This window comes from Heptranchias perlo, chromosome 37 (genome assembly GCF_035084215.1).
Source record: "Heptranchias perlo isolate sHepPer1 chromosome 37, sHepPer1.hap1, whole genome shotgun sequence".
Taxonomy (NCBI): Eukaryota; Metazoa; Chordata; class Chondrichthyes; order Hexanchiformes; family Hexanchidae; genus Heptranchias; species Heptranchias perlo.
In genome coordinates, this window is record NC_090361.1 from 16,331,995 (window position 1) to 16,350,026 (window position 18,032).

The 18,032-nt window shown below is 44.0% G+C and overlaps 1 protein-coding gene across 1 annotated transcript in view; it reads right to left on the reverse strand.

Moving 5' to 3' along the window:
* Window positions 1–18,016, reverse strand: part of atp13a1 (ATPase 13A1) — a 93,819-nt gene extending 75,803 nt beyond the window's left edge. Inside the window, exons 1-4 of the mRNA XM_067973184.1 lie at window positions 17,652–18,016; window positions 5,927–6,016; window positions 4,285–4,472; window positions 3,078–3,150 (exon numbers count right to left, since the gene is read on the reverse strand). Coding sequence (XP_067829285.1) covers window positions 3,078–3,150; window positions 4,285–4,472; window positions 5,927–6,016; window positions 17,652–17,999 — 699 coding nt within the window. The 5' untranslated portion in view covers window positions 18,000–18,016. The remainder of the gene's footprint in view (window positions 1–3,077; window positions 3,151–4,284; window positions 4,473–5,926; window positions 6,017–17,651) is intronic.
* Window positions 18,017–18,032: the final 16 nt, after the last annotated feature.

An 18,032-nucleotide genomic window follows, 5' to 3' on the forward strand; every position in this document is an offset into this window, starting at 1 on the left:
ATGTACATGGACACATCACTGGGTGCCAACAGGACGACAGGTCTCCAGAAAGACAATTCTGGACTGGAACGGAACTATTTTACATTGAGTATTTTCTTACCCTCACCCCTGAGCAACAATCCGTTAATATTTGCAATTGCAGATAAATGATCGAATAGCAATAATGCTTTACACCTCCTTTTAGACTCAGTTACCCAAATGATTATACATACTTATTTCAAAAACAAAATTCTAGTTTATCTTAAAAAGGGAGAAACTGCTGCCAGCATTGGGGAGAAATATTGGATTCCTCCCAAGAACAGGCCATCCTTCAGACTTTCTGCTCAATGTGCAGAGGCACAAGTACCGTCAGACCTGGAATCAACTGCACAGATTAAAGTGTCTTTTTGTAGGGGAGGGAAGTACCTCCTGATACGAAACCCTTTTAACTGCTTCCAGCTTTCACTCAGGGCTGAGGACATATCTTCTCCGTGGATGGTTTCAACCAGGGTATTTCTTTTTCATACATATATGCCCCCAGACGCAATGTCAGCACTATCTGTGGACTTCAAATACAAAGTCTCTTGCACCATAAATAACACGCATTATAACCTAAATGCTGCGCAAACTTTGGCTGACTGATTTACACTAAAAGTTGGGTAGTGCTGATAATAATGGGTAATTTTGTGACAGGTGATACACATTTATGATTTATATTCAGAACAGTTAACAGCTGCTAGCATATCTCCAGAGCAGTGTGGTTCTTAATCTTTACTGCAGTCCACCCAGCACTGGAATACAGTAAACTTGGCCATACTATTTATTTATCACTTTTTGAAAAATTACTCAAGATGCAAGTAACTTTGTCCTTCCATCCCCAAAACATCGGATTCTCAGTTCTTTACATTAATATATTTTTTGATCTAACTCCCAAACTGGATTTGCATGCATTTTTATTTAATCATCCCTCCTCAGAATCTTCCTTCTTGTCATAACTTATAAATTAGAAAATATGTTTTTATTCTCTCCCTTGCTTCCAATAGTGAATTTGTAGTTCACTGGTATACCATCACAGGTTGTTCCCACCGTCGAGTCTACAGTGACCAACACCTAACCGGGCAATCATTCGCCATGGTCCAGACCTGACCTACTGCAGCCACAATGTCCACGATCAGCAGCAGAACACTTCAAACATTTCCCTTTGACTCTGCAACAAACAGCAGCCCTCGCAGGACACCAAACAAAAACACTGATGCAAACAACACCGGGGGGCTGATTCACACTGCTAGTTAATGGCAAAGATGGACACAGACATTAAACCTGGTGGGGAATCGGGTTCCAACGTGAAGTCGGCAGTACTGACCGTTTCTGCCACGCTCCTTTTTCTGCCCTGCTCCTTTTTCTGCCCTTTAAAGACGACCGAAACATGCAAGAAAGTTTCTTGAAAGGAGGTCAGTTGTGGCCTTGTAACCACCTGCAGCAGAAACTTGTGCCGTTTTCCACTAGCCTTTAGTGCACACTCGGCTCGCCTGCTGAGCTGGAGTTAGTTCAACTTCAGACTGCCGAGATGCTGAAGTAGCATCAACTCCATATGAATGCTCAGAGGTCGAGGTATAAATCACAACAACAACTTGCATGTATATAGCGCCTTTAACGTAGTAAATGTCCCAAGGCACTTCACAGGTGCGATTTCTGAACAAAATTTGACACCGAGCCAGATCAGGAGATATTAGGACAGGTGACCAAAAGCTTGGTCAAAGAGGTCGGTTTAAAGGAGGAGGGAGAGGTAGAAAGATGGAGAGGAATAGGGAGGGAATTCCAGAGTTTAGGGCCTAGACAGCTGAAGGCACGGCTGCTGACGATGGAGCAATTAAAATCGAGGATGCGCAAGCGGCAAGAATTGGAGCAGCAGAGAGATCGCGGAGAGTTGTAAGGCTGGAGGAGGTTACAGAAATAGGAAGGGGCGAGGCTATGGAGGGATTTGAAAACAAGGATGAGAATTTTAAACTTCAATCCCAGCATGCCAAGTTTCTTGGTAATTGACAATCCATTTTAAATGAGAATACGTTAGTTACACCACTGAAAGGGCAGAGCAGAAAACATTCCATAGGATTGTGCTTCATTCCTTCCGCCGTGGGATACATAAGTAGTAATTCGCCCTACAAATTTTGATGCCTTTCCAACTCTATAGTAACCAAAATTCAGAAAGTTACTAGGTATAACTATACTTAAGAAGTCATTAACAGGCATCCTGAAACGAGGCTTTAGGGAGTTAATATGGAGATTAATGCAAGATAATAGTAAGATAGGAACTAGGAACATCCAAAAGAGAGTGTGTAGTTACCCCAGATGCACTGAAGGCTTATTACATTTTTTTTTTAAACGGCTTTACAAATTGGCTGCTATGTTCAATTTCTTAGTTTCCTGAACTCCCCCGAGAGCTTTGGCCATTTACTTGACTGGGTGAATCGCCACTTGAAAGGCATGAAATGATTATTAGGGGTTATTTCAGAGAATAATCAAATCATGTTGAAGGAATTCACCCAGAGAACAGATGCCTGTAGCATTTCAAATCAATCCCGTTAAAATTTTAAAAAATTAACACGTTTCTAAAAGCATGAAAATATTCACTGATTAAAACAATTTTCATTCAATGTCTTAACTGTATAAAATGATGGATTTTAAACATTTATTTTGGACTTGTTTCCCTCCACCGTGCCTCGGCTGTTTTGTAAATTTTCTGCCTGGTTTGCCAAGGTACATTAAGCACCGTAGTCGCCCCACTGCTGGAACTACAACTCACTCGCAGAATTTCTTGCCCTGTTCCTTTTCCACCTGTCCTCTAACACTGATTTTCATGGTGCACTCTGGGCATTGTGGTTCCACAGTAGCAAGATGGAACCTTGCGCGCATACGCACACGACCACTTTACTCCGCAACCAATGCTATCAAAAACAAATTGACCAATGATTCATCTCATTGCTGTTTGTGGGATCTTGCTGTGTGCAAAATAGCTGCTACATAATAATCAGTACATTTCAAAGCAATTAATTGTACATGAAGTGCTTTGCATTGTTGAGCAAGGATAAGGCACTTACCTGGAAGACAAAGAAAGGGGCAGTAGCTCTCTCTTTGAAGAGTTGCATGAACTCAGGAACCACCATTTCAGCCCTGACAAATAAACAAACACATCTATTAGGGACAGGAGTCAATGCTGAAGTGCTACGCCACAGATATGTACGACGACACACCAGATGCTTTTAATATGCGGAAGTGCATGTTACTAGTCATCAGTTTTTCAGGAATTACCACTTGCATTGGAGTTTTTTTTTTAAATAATCATGTATTACAAATTTTTATTCTATCCCTTTTGAGAATCTGAAAGACTCCACAGGTTGACAGGGAAGGTAGTCCTGGCAACCTAACCCAATGGCACCTAGCAGCTTTGAAGGTTACAAGAGCAGCCCAATATGACCTGCCCTGCCTGGGTCAGAAGCGGAATGAGGAAAGAACATTTTTGGACGTTCGGCTTATTATTCCATCAAAACGCACCATGAGCACTTATCTGAATTCTCCAAAACTCCTACAACCCCGTCCTGCTGAAAACTCTTCATTACAACCAGAGGGGAGATGAGAAATGTTTTAACACCGCGAGTTCTTATGATCTGGAATGCACTGCCTGAAAGGGCAGTAGAAGCAGATTCAATAGCAACTTTCAAAAGGGAATTGGATATATACTTGAAAAGGAGAAATCCGCAGGGCTACGAGGGAAAGAGCAGGGGAGTGGGACTAATTGGATAGCTCTTTCAAAGAGCCGGCACAGGCACGTTGGGCTGAATGGCCTCCTTCTGTGCTGTATCATTCTATGATTTGGGTTCATTCTTTCTGCACTGCTGAAAATTTTTTTCATTAGTCTCAGTGTCAGGGAGATAACTTGTCTAGTGGTATGGAGCCTGCACTTGATGCAAGGTGATATCAAAAATTGGCCCAGTCTTGGCTGTGAATTGTACGGCTCAGTTGATTTCTGGTACTGGTGTTTTTCAGCACCAATGTTGTTCACTATGATGAGCATAAAAATATTGAGATAGGTGGTCATTTTAAAAAAAAATTATGAATAAAAATATACACAAGCTACCTAAAACCTTCGTTACTGTTACAGGGGTGGAGAGATAGATTTATTTTTAAACATTTTTGATGAAAGATCCACCAACACGCTGGTAAATCGGGTCTAGCTGATTACAGAGATGACGCAAGGAGAATTGCACCATCCTCCCTCACAAAGTCTCCCCGAGCTGCAGTACATACTTGTTTGTACCGTATTTCCTTTCTGCAGCTTTTAGTTCCGTCTCTTCCTGGAACCCCCTAGCATTCTGGTAGAACTGCAATCGAGAAGTCACTGGGAAAGCCACTGGGAAGAAGTCATTTTCATTTTCATCAAACCAGTATTTAATCTTCTGAAACTCAAAAGAGATAGCTTTCCGATGATGCTCGTCCTGCACAGAGAGAGACAAAGTTGCTTAAAGCACCAGCATGAAAACAATAGGGTTCAGGGCTGCAACAAATGACCACAGAGTCAGAATATAAGGATGAGAAAGGGCCAGTCAGACCATCCAAGTCACACACCTGGCGCTCAATCCATCCAACCAGGCACCCAACTGGCATTCACTCACCATCCCCCCACCTAACATACAATTATATTTTGAATTCCCTAATGTTCCTTGATTCAACTACTTTGCTTGGTAGATTATTCCAATCATTTAATGTCCTTTCAGTAAGTAAACATCTATTTTAAATTTACTTTTCACTAATTTAAATTCTCTTGTCCCGTTGGCTAGCCTTATCTTTAATATTCTGATTTCCTCTTACCTATATACAATTTACCACTTTCAATATCTTCAACTACCTGCTCTCCTGACTGCAAAGCTGATGTTTTTCTAAATCCTCCTTGTAGCTCACGCCCTTACACTTTGGTGCTGCTCTCTGCACCCTTTGCAATGGATGGATGCCCCTCTGAAGTGCGGCAAACGTAATAGCAAACAGAACGTAAATGAAGACAACATGTGCAAACAGTACTTTAAGTGAAGACGACAGTGCATTATAAAGCATCAGTACAACCACTACACTTATGCTCCACTATTCTGCCCATTTATACCAACGTTCTGCTTGCTGTTTAAATTGCTTGCCAATATGCAAAGTTCTCTCACCAAACCATTGAACTCAGTGACCCAAGCCTGTGTTTAATTAACAATTGAGCTTTGTAGTCTTAGAGATACAGTTCTACCTCAGTAGCAGAGTATATTGCACAAGATTCCTGTAACATGTACTTAAAAGCTCGTGATCAATGCAAAAATTTTAATGTATGTTTAAATTTTAAATGTACCCACATATAAATTGCTTGTGTGAAGCACAGGCATTAGAAACACTTCTACAAATTGCAGGACTCAGGAATGAATCAGAGTTAGAAAATCTGAACCCTTTTGAAAAATGTTTCATTTTAACAGGTTGTTTGTGCCCCGATTTCTGGCAGGTTCACGATACTATACATGCTATTTCTCACTGTCCCATTATCACCCCCTTTTGTCGTACACCATCACTTTTGTCATTTTATCACACTTGGCCTCCACCCTATCATAGACCTCTCCCTTATGTTCTTTCCCTGCCCCCCTTTCCCCTAGCTCTGCACTTGCTTAAAAAGCTGTTTATCTCTAACATCTTCCAGTACTGATGAAAAGTCATCAACCTGAAACATTAACTCTGTTTCTCTCTCCATAGATGCTGCCTGACCTGCTGAGTGTTTCCAGCATTTTCTGTTTTTACTTCAGATTTCCAGCATCCACAGCAGTATTTTGCTTTTGCAATTTAAATAAGTTGGGTTCCTAGAAACCGTGAACACCTTCAGCCTTGTGCGTGATTGAAGAGCTCCCGCTGGTGGGGATCTGCTGCATACCTGGCCATGTTGGAGCGGCACCAGTTCGGGAGACCCGTTGTTGGGCGTGGGAACAACTTTGGCCCAGGTGGCTTTGACGGGGTTGGGCTCCTGCAGCACATGGAAACAAAACAGGTTACAGTCCAGGCACATTCAAGCTCTCCCGTACACTTCAAATGACTCAGCAAGCTCACAAAAGGCACATTTTCATGAATCTGAGGAAGGGCAATGAGTCCCACAGAAATTTCAAACATTCATATTTGCAAATATTTTAAAAAGTGATCTAAAAAGGGTATTTTTTTCTTACAAGATCAGGCTTTTTCCCCCTATTATTATTTCATAGGGGCATAGGAATTGCTAGACGAAAAAAGACCATGGTCCATCTAGTTCGCCTTCTACCATCCTGGAAGTCGCATGATACAATGCTAATAGAGTTGTTGACTAATCATAGCAATCAATCTCTATCAATTACCAAACGTCAAATTCCACATGTACACTGACGACACCCAGCCCTACCTCACAACCACCTCCCTTGATCCCCTCCACTGTCTCCCATTTGTCACATTGCTTGTCCGACATCAAGTACTGGATGAGCAAAAATTTCCTCCAACTAAATATTGGGAAGACCGAAGCCATTGTTTTTGGTCCCCACTTCAAACTCCATTCCCTAGCCACCGACTCCATCCCTCTCCCTGACCACTGAGGCTGAACCAGATCATTCGCAACCTTGGTATCCTATCTGATCCCGAGATGAGCTTCCGTCCACATATCCGCTCCATCACCAAGCCCGCCTACTTCCACCTCCGTAACATCGCCTGTCTCCGCCCCTGCCTCAGCTCATCTGCTGAAACCCTCATCCATGCCTTTGTTACCTCGAGACTGGACTATTCCAATGGTCTCCTAGCTGGCCCCCCATATTCCACACTCCATAAACTGGAGCTCATCCAAAACTCTGCTGGCCATTTCCTAACTCGCACCAAGTCCTGTTCTCCTGTCACCCTTTTGCTCGCTGAACCACATTGGATCCCCGTCAGTCCTTGTTTTCAAATCCCTCCATGGCCTCACCCCTCCCTACCTCCTTATCTCTGTAACTTCCTCCAGCCCTACTACCCTCCGAGATCTCTGCACTCCTCCAATTCTTGCTTCTTGCACATCCCCGATTTTAATCGGTCCACCGTTGGCGGCCGTGCCTTCAGCTGCGTAGGCCCTAAGCTCTGGAATTCCTTCCCTATGCCTCTCCGCCTCTCTACCTCCTTAAAACCTACCTATCTGACCAAGCTTTTGGTCATCTGTCCTAATACCTCTGTGTGGCTCGGTGTGAAATCTTGTTTGATAATGCTCCTGTGAAGCGCCTTGGGACGTTTTACTACGTTAAAGACGCTATATAAATGCAAATTGTTGTTGTAGTCTACAACAGACTCAGAAATGAGGTAAGGAAAACCCCAGTGGTACAGAACTTTGGGAAACATAGGTCCCAAGACACTTGCCTCCCAAGCCTGATATACTGTATCCCAAAATGTTATTTTCTGAAAGAAATCTTAACTAATTTCACTTCAGCTTCTCTCATCCTAATACCCTTCCTCCACTACCACCCACCCCCATAACGAGCAACGTCAGCTACCCAAAGGAAACAGTGCTCTCACTGCAGAAAACTTGCTTTATTGGTACACAGCACTAGAATCAGCAATAGTAAAACAAATACAGAAATCTTATGATGGACATTAGATGACCTCAGCGGCCCCTCTAGGGTCCAAGGATGCTAGTTTGAAAACCTGTGGTGCAAGTGAGACTACTAATCTAGCAGCAAAATATGAGCGGTTTTATGTTACAGACACGTTTCAATCATGAACCAAATTAAGATTGCTAAACTGGATTCAATTAGAACCCCTACAATCAAAAAAAGGATCTCACATCTCATCTGGGCTGCATTCAAATCTGCCCCAAAGTTGAAAGGGGAGTGTGCTAACCCGATGCATTAATTACTTTCAACTTTTAAACTGTACAGCCCCCCCAGAGTGTTAACAGAGCAAATAATTTCTACAACAACTTGCATTTATATAGAGCCTTTAATGTAGTAAAACGTCCCCAAGCATTTCACAGGAGTGTAATCAGACAAAATAAATTTGATACCATGCCGAAGAAGGGGACAAAAGCTTGGTCATAGAGATAGGTTTTAAGGAGCGAGTGGAGGAGAGGCGGAGAGGTTTATGGAGGGAATTCCAGTGCTTAAGGCATAGACAGCTGAAGGCACGGCCACCAATGATGGGGCGAAGGAAGTAGCAGATGCACAAGAGCCCAGAATTGGAGGAACACAGAGTTCTCGGAGGGGTGATACCGCATGTGTAGTTATGAATGATGCAGTATAATATTTTCACATCTGAATAGCAGATTCAAAAGAATTTACGATGGAAAGACCATTATCAGCTATACTAACAGCAATCCTCCAGAAACACATTGTTCCAAAAATGATACAAGCCCTCCATCAAACACCAGCGAAAACAGAAAAGTAGTAAAATATACCTGATGACTTTAGCCCCACCTGTAAAACACTGGAACAGTGCAGGAGACAGGGGAAGGGATAACAGGAGACGGAGACAGAGACAGTGATCATTAAAGATGCAGTGGACTGAATGAAACTATGGACTGTAGCCATTGTAAAGATAAACTGGGACAAGGAGAGGTAGGGGAGACACAAGGCAGCCCCACTTGTGAAGTCAATGTATAATAGAGTTAATATACTACGCATATGACACAGCAACTGACTCAAAACCAAACCATCCCGTGCTGTGATCAACACACTAGAATCTGTGGTTCCCACACTGGGTTCATCACTGGATACACCAGAGGACCTCAGCCAGCACAGAGGACCAACTGGCCGGCTCAGCACTTTCGTTACATCACATCACACTGACAACTGCAGTACAATTAAAATTGCTGCTCTCAACTGTTATTTAACCAATGGATTGTTTATTAATACAGTCCCCGCCACAGTCACTTGCACTACAGCTGAATGCACTTCTGGTTAAATCTCTGCTCCCACCACACAATCAGTAAATGCTTATAACCCAGCTCACACTCGCCTTTGGTAATTGGAAAGCAGCTTTGGCTGCACCTTAGTACAGTCCTCACCGTATATAATGGGCACGTTCACGTTAACGCGATTTGCCCACTATAGGCAGTGGGCAGTAAAACCATAATAGATTGTAGCAGTGCAATAAATACCGTAGTTATTAACAGTGCAATCATCTGATTGAAGCTGCCTGAAGTCTCCACTGTTCGACTGCCTCCCATTGTGAAACAATACGGACAGCTGAATGAAGTGGCTTGAAGACCTGACTTTGCCTGAAATCAGCAGAGCTTTTAAAATCAGTAAGTACTGAACTGCCTGAAATAGCCAACGCAGTTATGTTTTAAGTGACGCCTTTGTAATTGACGCCTGCGGTAATGATAAATGGGTAGAGGTTATTTGCCTGATGGAAACGACTGCTCATGCTAAGCACGGATGGTGTAAGTGGCGGGGACTGTATTAATAAACAACCCATTGAAAATAGCTTTCATATTGCAACACATTTAAGAAACACACTAAAGTGAAACACATTCACCTTAGACTCCACACCCTGTTATTGCAGCAATATCACTGGCTGATGCTACAAAGGGATATATGTGCACATCATATGCGTGTAGTATGACATGTAACTTTGTCAACAGAATATCCACAGCACCCAAAACTGGACTCTTCCAGTGTAAGTCCACTTTGGCCAGATCTGGTGGCTGCTGGGATTGGACAAATACCACACTTTTTTTGACATGGGAGCAGGATGGGAAGAAACAAGAGTGTGGAATCTATTGAAACAAGATCAGGCATGAGCAGTAAATTACAGTTCCAAGCTGAATATCATATGGGTCCCACTGCTTGCAAAAGTGATCCAAATGACACCACACATGGCAACTCTAAAGGCCATTCAAACATGAGCCAAACATAAAAACATGAACAAGTGGGCTGGGAGATCCTGGCCAGAAGTACAACCACTATAGAACCATAAAAGTATACAGCACAGAAAGTGGCCATTCGGCCGTAGAGTCTTTTCTGGCTCTTTACTAGACCAATCCAAAACTAATCCCACTGCCCTGCTCTCTCCCCATACTCCTATAACTCCCTCTGCTTCACAAGTTTATCTAAATTTCTTTTAAAAGATGCAATTGGTCTCTATCTCAACCATTCCCTGTGACAAAGCAGTCCATCCTCCAACAACCCTCAGTGTAAAGACATTTCTTCTAACCTCTCTCCTCGCTCAGTAACAATTCTAAATTGATCACCTCATGTCACCGACTCCCCAACTAGGGAAAGACTATCAAAACACAGTCATTTTAAAAGCCTCCTATTAAATCTTTTCTGCTCTAGCAGAAATATTTCCAGTGTCTCAAATTTCAGCTCTTAACTATGGTTTCCCATCCCCGGCATCATCCTGGTGAATCTGTACGCTCTCCACTGCTTTAGCGTCCTTTCTATAGTGGGGTGCCCAAAACAGCACACTGTAGTCTCACCAATACCTTGTATAAATTTTGTACAAACCACTGCTATTTATAAAACCCAAATGCTACTGGGGTTTTAAGGCTTTATCTACCTGCATTCTCGCTTTCGAAGAATTTTAGATTTACCCCCTCCTAGGTCGCTCTGTTCCATCAAGAATGCGTCACCTCACACTTCACATCAAATTGCACGTCACCTGTCAGCCCACTCCACTTCATTAAATATCATTTAAATATAATGAACAGAAGTGGACAACACACTCAGCACTTCTAAACTTTCTTCAATGAAGCACCACTATTTACCCTAACCCTTTGTTTCCTGTCCATCAACCAACTTTTTATCCCTGCTGCTACATTTCCTCATACCACTTGTCTGGACTTTTGTAACCAGCCTCTTGCGAGACACCTCATCAACCTGAAAATCAATATACATTGTATCTACTCCATTACTTCTATCTACACTTGTAAAAAGAACGAATATATTGGTTAAACATGGCTTGCTTTTAATACTAAACTAAGATTAGAGTCCCTAATAAAACCAATGGAATTGAAGCAAAAAAGACCTGAGATTTGCAGAACCAGATCATTAGTCTGCAATTGGAAAAAATCCTATTAAACAGAAATGGAAACATACATGCATATTGGAGGTGGTTTACAAAATGCCAGCTCAAGTGCTGTGTTTATAAGTGCAGAGCAACTGATTCACTGATCCAATGAACCAATCGTATTCCCATCTGTCCACTACCAAACTTCCTAGTCACCACCCAGCAAAGCTGTGCTCAATTTCAATCCTATTTTCGGGAGCTGAGGACTCGATGCTGTCATCTTTACGACACAGTGCACATTCTAATATTGACTGCATTATTCGCAAGATTGTACCTTGATCCTGTCGCTAAATACAATTACATGAGCTTTCGGAGGCTTCCTCCTTCCTCAGGTGAACGATGTGGAAATGAAATCCTCGAAATGAAATCGCATTTATAATTCACAGAACAATGCTTGGTGATTACAGACAGTTTTTTCAACTGCCCGTTGCCAAGGCAATCAGTGTGCAGACAGGTGTTACCTGCAAGGTCTCAGAATATACAAATCACCAAAAAAAAACAAAAAAAAGAGGTAGAAACATAGAAAAGACAGCAACTGACCCGTTATATTAAAAACAGATAACATTTGTTCGCTGGTGGGGTAACGTGTAGCGTGACATGATAACATGATAACAGATAACATTTGTTCACCAGCGAACAAATGTTATCTGTTTTTAATATAACGGGTCAGTTGCTGTCTTTTCTATGTTTCTACCTCTCTATCTCTTTTTTTTTGTTTGTTGTTTTTTTTTGGTGATTTGTATATTCTGAGACCTTGCAGGCAACACCTGTCTGTCTGCACACTGATTGCCTTGGCAACGGGCAGTTGAAAAAACTGTCTGTAATCACCAAGCATTGTTCTGTGAATTATAAATGCGATTTCATTTCGAGGATTTCATTTCCACATCGTTCACCTGAGGAAGGAGGAAGCCTCCGAAAGCTTGTGAATTTAAAATAAAATTGCTGGACTATAACTTGGTGTTGTAAAATTGTTTACAATTGTCAACCCCAGTCCATCACCGGCATCTCCACATCATTACAATTACATGGGTAATATCAATCTGGTGCAGTAACACGCTATTTACAACCCTGTCGCTACATATTGAAAGCTCCACAACAGGGTTCAGTCATAATACATATTGAAAGCTCTATATTTGCGAGCAATCACACTACATATTGAAAGCACTACAAGAGCCTCTTTCCTTCCCTCCCCTTTGGCTGGCTCTGTACTTGCTTAAAAATTGTTAAATCATTAAATTCTTCCAGTTCTGACGAAAGGTCATCAACCTGAAATGTTAACTCTGTTTCTTTCTCCACAGATGCCGCCTGACTTGCCGAGTATTTCCAGCATTTTGTGCTGTTATTATTGAAATCTCTATCAGGGTACAGTCACACTACATATTGAAAGCTCTATATGTCAGAATTCTGGGTCTTTTATAAACACAACCATCTGAACACAAGGGATCTGGGGTTCACAGACCCAAAGTAAGGCTTTCTTTTCATCATGTAACCTGCTCAAAAGTACTTTACCCCCAAAAACACATTTTGTGCGTAAGTACAGAGAACCATGCTTAAAACTCAGTGACCAAGGACCACAGAATATTCCACAAAGCAAAGATGAAAAAACTATCCACAAACTAACCACATTTAGTCAGCAGATGGAGGCACTATGCACACAGCATACTGACTGTATTTACAGGAATATATGTCGGCACTCTAAGCTTGTGTCCTCATCTTGGGGCAAGTGTCCGTACGATCTACTACTCTCAACTCAAAATTACTTAATTCAAACGATCTGTTAGTTTGAACCAAAGTAGTGCAAAAATGACTCCTGTGTGACTTTGTTTAAAGTATTTAATGCAAATTGGAACTTTTTTGTAATGAAAAATCCTTTAATTGTTGAACAGAACCAACACGTATTACACTCTCCATGTATTGCTCTCTTACTCTTACTCTATTGGACAATAATCAGTGCAACACAAATAATTACAACTCTATATTTTGCCCTGATCCAGCAGAAAGACCATTGTATATTTAAAGCTTTGTATACCCATACGCTATATTCCAAGCCATGTACCTGAGTATACCCACACTGTATATTCCAAGCCATGTACCCGGGTACATCCGCACTGCATATTCCAAGCCATGCACCAAGGTATAACTGTGCTGCATATTCCAAGCCCTGTACCCAGGTATACCTATGCTGTATATTATAAACCCTGTATTCAAATATACCCACATTGTACATTCCAAGCCCTGTACCAGTATACCCACTCTGTATATTATAAGCCCTGTACCCGTGTATACCTGCGCTGCATGATATAAGCCCTGTGGCCAGATATAACCCAGCTGTATATTCGGTTCATCGTCAAATTTTGTTTGATAATGCTATGAAGTGCCTTGGAACGTTTTACCACATTAAAAAGGTGCTATATGAATGCAAGCTGCTATTGTAATTTATAAGCCTTGTACCCGGGTATGCCAGCGCTGTATATTATAAGCTCTCCTCGCGGGTATATCCATACTGGATATTTTAAACCCTGTGGTCGTGTATATCCGTGCCGGATATTATAAGCCACGTAGCTGGGTATACCCGCGCTGTATATTATAAGCCCTGCCCCTGGGTTTACCAATGCTGTATATTCCAAGCCCTGTGCCCCTGTATATTCTAAATGTAATTCCAACTGTAGTGCTGAAGACTTGTGTCCACAGAAAGCAGGACAAATCCAATCCAGCCAATTACCATCCCATCAGTCCACACTCAATCATCAGCAAAGTGATGGAAGGTGTCGTCGACAGTGCTATCAAGCGGCACTTACTCACCAATAACCTGCTCACCGATGCTCAGTTTGGGTTCCGTCAGGACCACTTGGCTCCAGACTTCATTACAGCCTTGATCCAAACATGGACAAAAGAGATGAATTCCAAAGGTGAGGTGAGAGTGACTGCCCTTGACATCAAGGCAGTATTTGACCGAGTGTGGCACCAAGGATCCCTAGTAAAATTGAAGTCAATGGGAATCAGGGGAAAATTCTCCAGTGGCTGGAGTCATACCTAGCACAAAGGAAGATGGTAGTGGTTGTTGGAGGCCAATCATCTCAGCCCCAGGACATTGCTGCAGGAGTTCCTCAGGGCAGTGTCCTCCGCTAAACCATCTTCAGCTGCTTCATCAATGACCTTCCCTCCATCATATGGTCAGAAATGGGGATATTCGCTGATGATTGCACAGTGTTCAGTTCCATTCGCAACCCCTCATATAATGAAGCAATCCGTGCCCGCATGCAGCAAGACCTGGACAACATCCAGGCTTGGGCTGATAAGTGGCAAGTAACATTCGTGCCAGACAAGTGTCAGGCAATGACCATCTCCAACAAGAGAGAGTCTAACCACCTCTCCTTGACATTCAACGGCATTACCATCACCAAATCCCCCACCATCAACATCCTGGGGGTCACCATTGACCAGAAACTTAACTGGACCAGTCATATAAATACTGTGGCTACAAGAGTAGGTCAGAGACTGGGTATTCTTCAGCAAGTAACTCCCCTCTTGATTCCCCAAAGCCTTTCCACCATTTACAAGGTGCAACTCAAGAAGCTCGACACCATCCAGGACATTCACTCCCTTCACCACCAGCACACCGTGGCTGCCGTGTGTACCACCTACAGAATGCACTGCATCAACTCGCCAAGGCTTCTTCGACAGCACCTCCCAAACCCGCGGCCTCTATCACCTAGAAGGACAAGGGCAGCAGGCACATGGGAACACCACCACCTGCACGTTCCCCTCCAAGTCACACACCATCCCGACTTGGAAATATATCGCCGTTCCTTCGTCATCAATGGTAATGCAAATGAATGTCAAGGGGAGGTGGTTGGACTCTCTCTCCCAAAAAAACCCTGTACTTTTTTTTTATTACTCGTTCATGGGATGTGGGCGTCGTTGGCAAGGCCAGCATTTATTGCCCATCCCTAATTGCCCTTGAAAAGGTGGTGGTGAGCTGCCTTCTTGAACCGCTGCAGTCCGTATGAAGGTTCTCCCACAATGCTGTTAGGTAGGGAGTTCCAGGATTTTGACCCAGTGACGATGAAGGAACGGCAATATATTGCCAAGTCAGGATGGTATGTCTTGGAGGGGAACGTGCAGGTGGTGCTGGTCCCATGTACCTGCAGCCCTTGTCCTTCTGGGTGGTAGAGGTCGTGGGTTTGGGAGATGCTGTCGAAGAAGCCTTGGTGAGTTGCTGCAGTGCATCCTGTAGACGGTCCACACTTAACCACCGGTGCACAAGAGTTCTTGGAACTGCACTCAGTCAAGTGGAGTGTATTCCATCACACTCCTGACTTGTGCCTTGTAGATGGTGGAAAGGCTTTGGGGAGTCAGGAGGTAAGTCAGTCACCAGAATACCCAGCCTTTGACCTGCTCTTGTAGCCACAGTATTTGTGTGGCTGGTCCAGTTAAGTTTCTAATCAATGGTGATCCCCAGGATGTTGATGGTGGGGGATTCGGCGATGGTAATGCCATTGAATGTCATGGGGAGGTGGCTAGACTCTCTCTTGCGGTTCAAGAAGGCGGCTCACCACCACCTTTTCAGGTCATTGCCTGGCACGCATGTTACTTGCCACTTATTAACCCAAGCCTGGATGTTGTCCAGGTCTTGCTGCATGCGGGCACGGACTGCTTCATTATCTGAGGGGCTGCGAATGGAAGTGAACACTGTACAATCATCAGCGAATATCCCCATTTCTGACTATGATGGAGGGAAGTTCATTGATGAAGCAGCCGAAGATGGTTGGGCCTAGGACATCGCCCTGAGGAACTCCTACAGCAATGTCCTGGGGCTGAGATGATTGGCCTCCAACAATCACTACCATCTTCCTTTGTGCTAGGTATGACTCCAGCCTCTGGAGAGTTTTCCCCGATTCCCATTGACTTCAATTTTACTAGGGCTCCTTTGTGCCAGGCTCGGCAAAATGCTGCCTTGATGTCAAGGGCAGTCACTCTCACCTCACCTCTGGAATTCAGCTCTTTTGTCCATTTTTGGACCAAGGCTGCAACAAGGTCTGGAGCCCAGTGGTCCTGGCAGAACCCAAAATGAGCATTGCTATATACTTGGGTATAGCAATGCTGTATGTTATAAGCCCTGTACCCAGGTATACCTGCAATGTATATTCCAAGCCATGTACCTGGGCATACCAGCACTGTATATTCCATACCCAGGTATAACTATGCTGCACATTACAAGCCCTGCAACTGGGTATACCCACACTGTATATTCCAATCCCTGTACCTGGGTATATCCACACTATTATAAACCCTGTACCCAGATATACCCACACTGCATATTATAAACCCTGCCCCCGAGTATACCCACACTGCATATTATGAACCCTGTCCCCGAGTATACCCACACTGCATATTATAAGCCCTGTCCCAGAGTATACCCACACTGCGTATTATAAGCCCTGTACCCGAGTATACCCACACTGCGTATTATAAGCCCTGTACCCGAGTATACCCACACTGCGTATTATAAGCCCTGTACCCGAGTATACCCACACTGCGTATTATAAGCCCTGTACCCGAGTATACCCACACTGCGTATTATAAGCCCTGTACCCGAGTATACCCACACTGCGTATTATAAGCCCTGTACCCGAGTATACCCACACTGCGTATTATAAACCCTGTACCCGAGTATACCCACACTGCGTATTATAAGCCCTGTACCCGAGTATACCCACACTGCGTATTATAAGCCCTGTACCCGAGTATACCCACACTGCGTATTATAAGCCCTGTACCCGAGTATACCCACACTGCGTATTATAAGCCCTGTACCCGAGTATACCCACACTGCGTATTATAAGCCCTGTACCCGAGTATACCCACACTGCGTATTATAAGCCCTGTACCCGAGTATACCCACACTGCGTATTATAAGCCCTGTACCCGAGTATACCCACACTGCGTATTATAAACCCTGTACCCGAGTATACCCACACTGCGTATTATAAACCCTGTACCCGAGTATACCCACACTGCGTATTATAAACCCTGTACCCGAGTATACCCACACTGCGTATTATAAGCCCTGTACCCGAGTATACCCACACTGCATATTATAAACCCTGTACCCGAGTATACCCACACTGTATATTATAAACCCTGTACCCGAGTATACCCACACTGTATATTATAAACCCTGTACCCGAGTATACCCACACTGTATATTATAAGCCCTGTACCTGAGTATACCCACACTGTATATTATAAACCCTGTACCCGAGTATACCCACACTGTATATTATAAGCCCTGTACCTGAGTATACCCACACTGTATATTATAAACCCTGTACCCGAGTATACCCACACTGTATATTATAAGCCCTGTACCTGAGTATACCCACACTGTATATTATAAACCCTGTACCCGAGTATACCCACACTGTATATTATAAACCCTGTACCCGAGTATACCCACACTGTATATTATAAACCCTGTACCCGAGTATACCCACACTGTATATTATAAACCCTGTACCCGAGTATACCCACACTGTATATTATAAACCCTGTACCCGGGTGCAGGCCCTTCTCGGCCGACCTGCGGGCGGGCGGGCGCGCGCTCTTACCTTCGTACAGGTGAGCAGGCAGTGCGCGTGCACGGACCAGTGTCCCGAGAGCACGGTGAGGATGTGCGCGATCACGAGCGCGGCGAGCGCGATCAGACCGGCCTCCGGGTACTGACTGACCCCGTAGTGGCACACCCACAGGTAGAGCCAGGCGGCGTAGAGCGCCGCGAACGGCCCCAGGCTGCCGTACAAGAGCAGCGGCCGCCGCCGGTACAGCGACACGCTCTCCACCAGCTCGTCGTGGAAGACGGTCCCCCGCCTGGAGTCCGGCTGTAAGCCCGGTTGCAACAACTTCATCCCAGCAGGAGAAGCAGGCCCGACAGGGTGACGCTGCACAGCAACCGGCATCTCCGCCCATGTGACCCCTGGGTGGCAACCGCC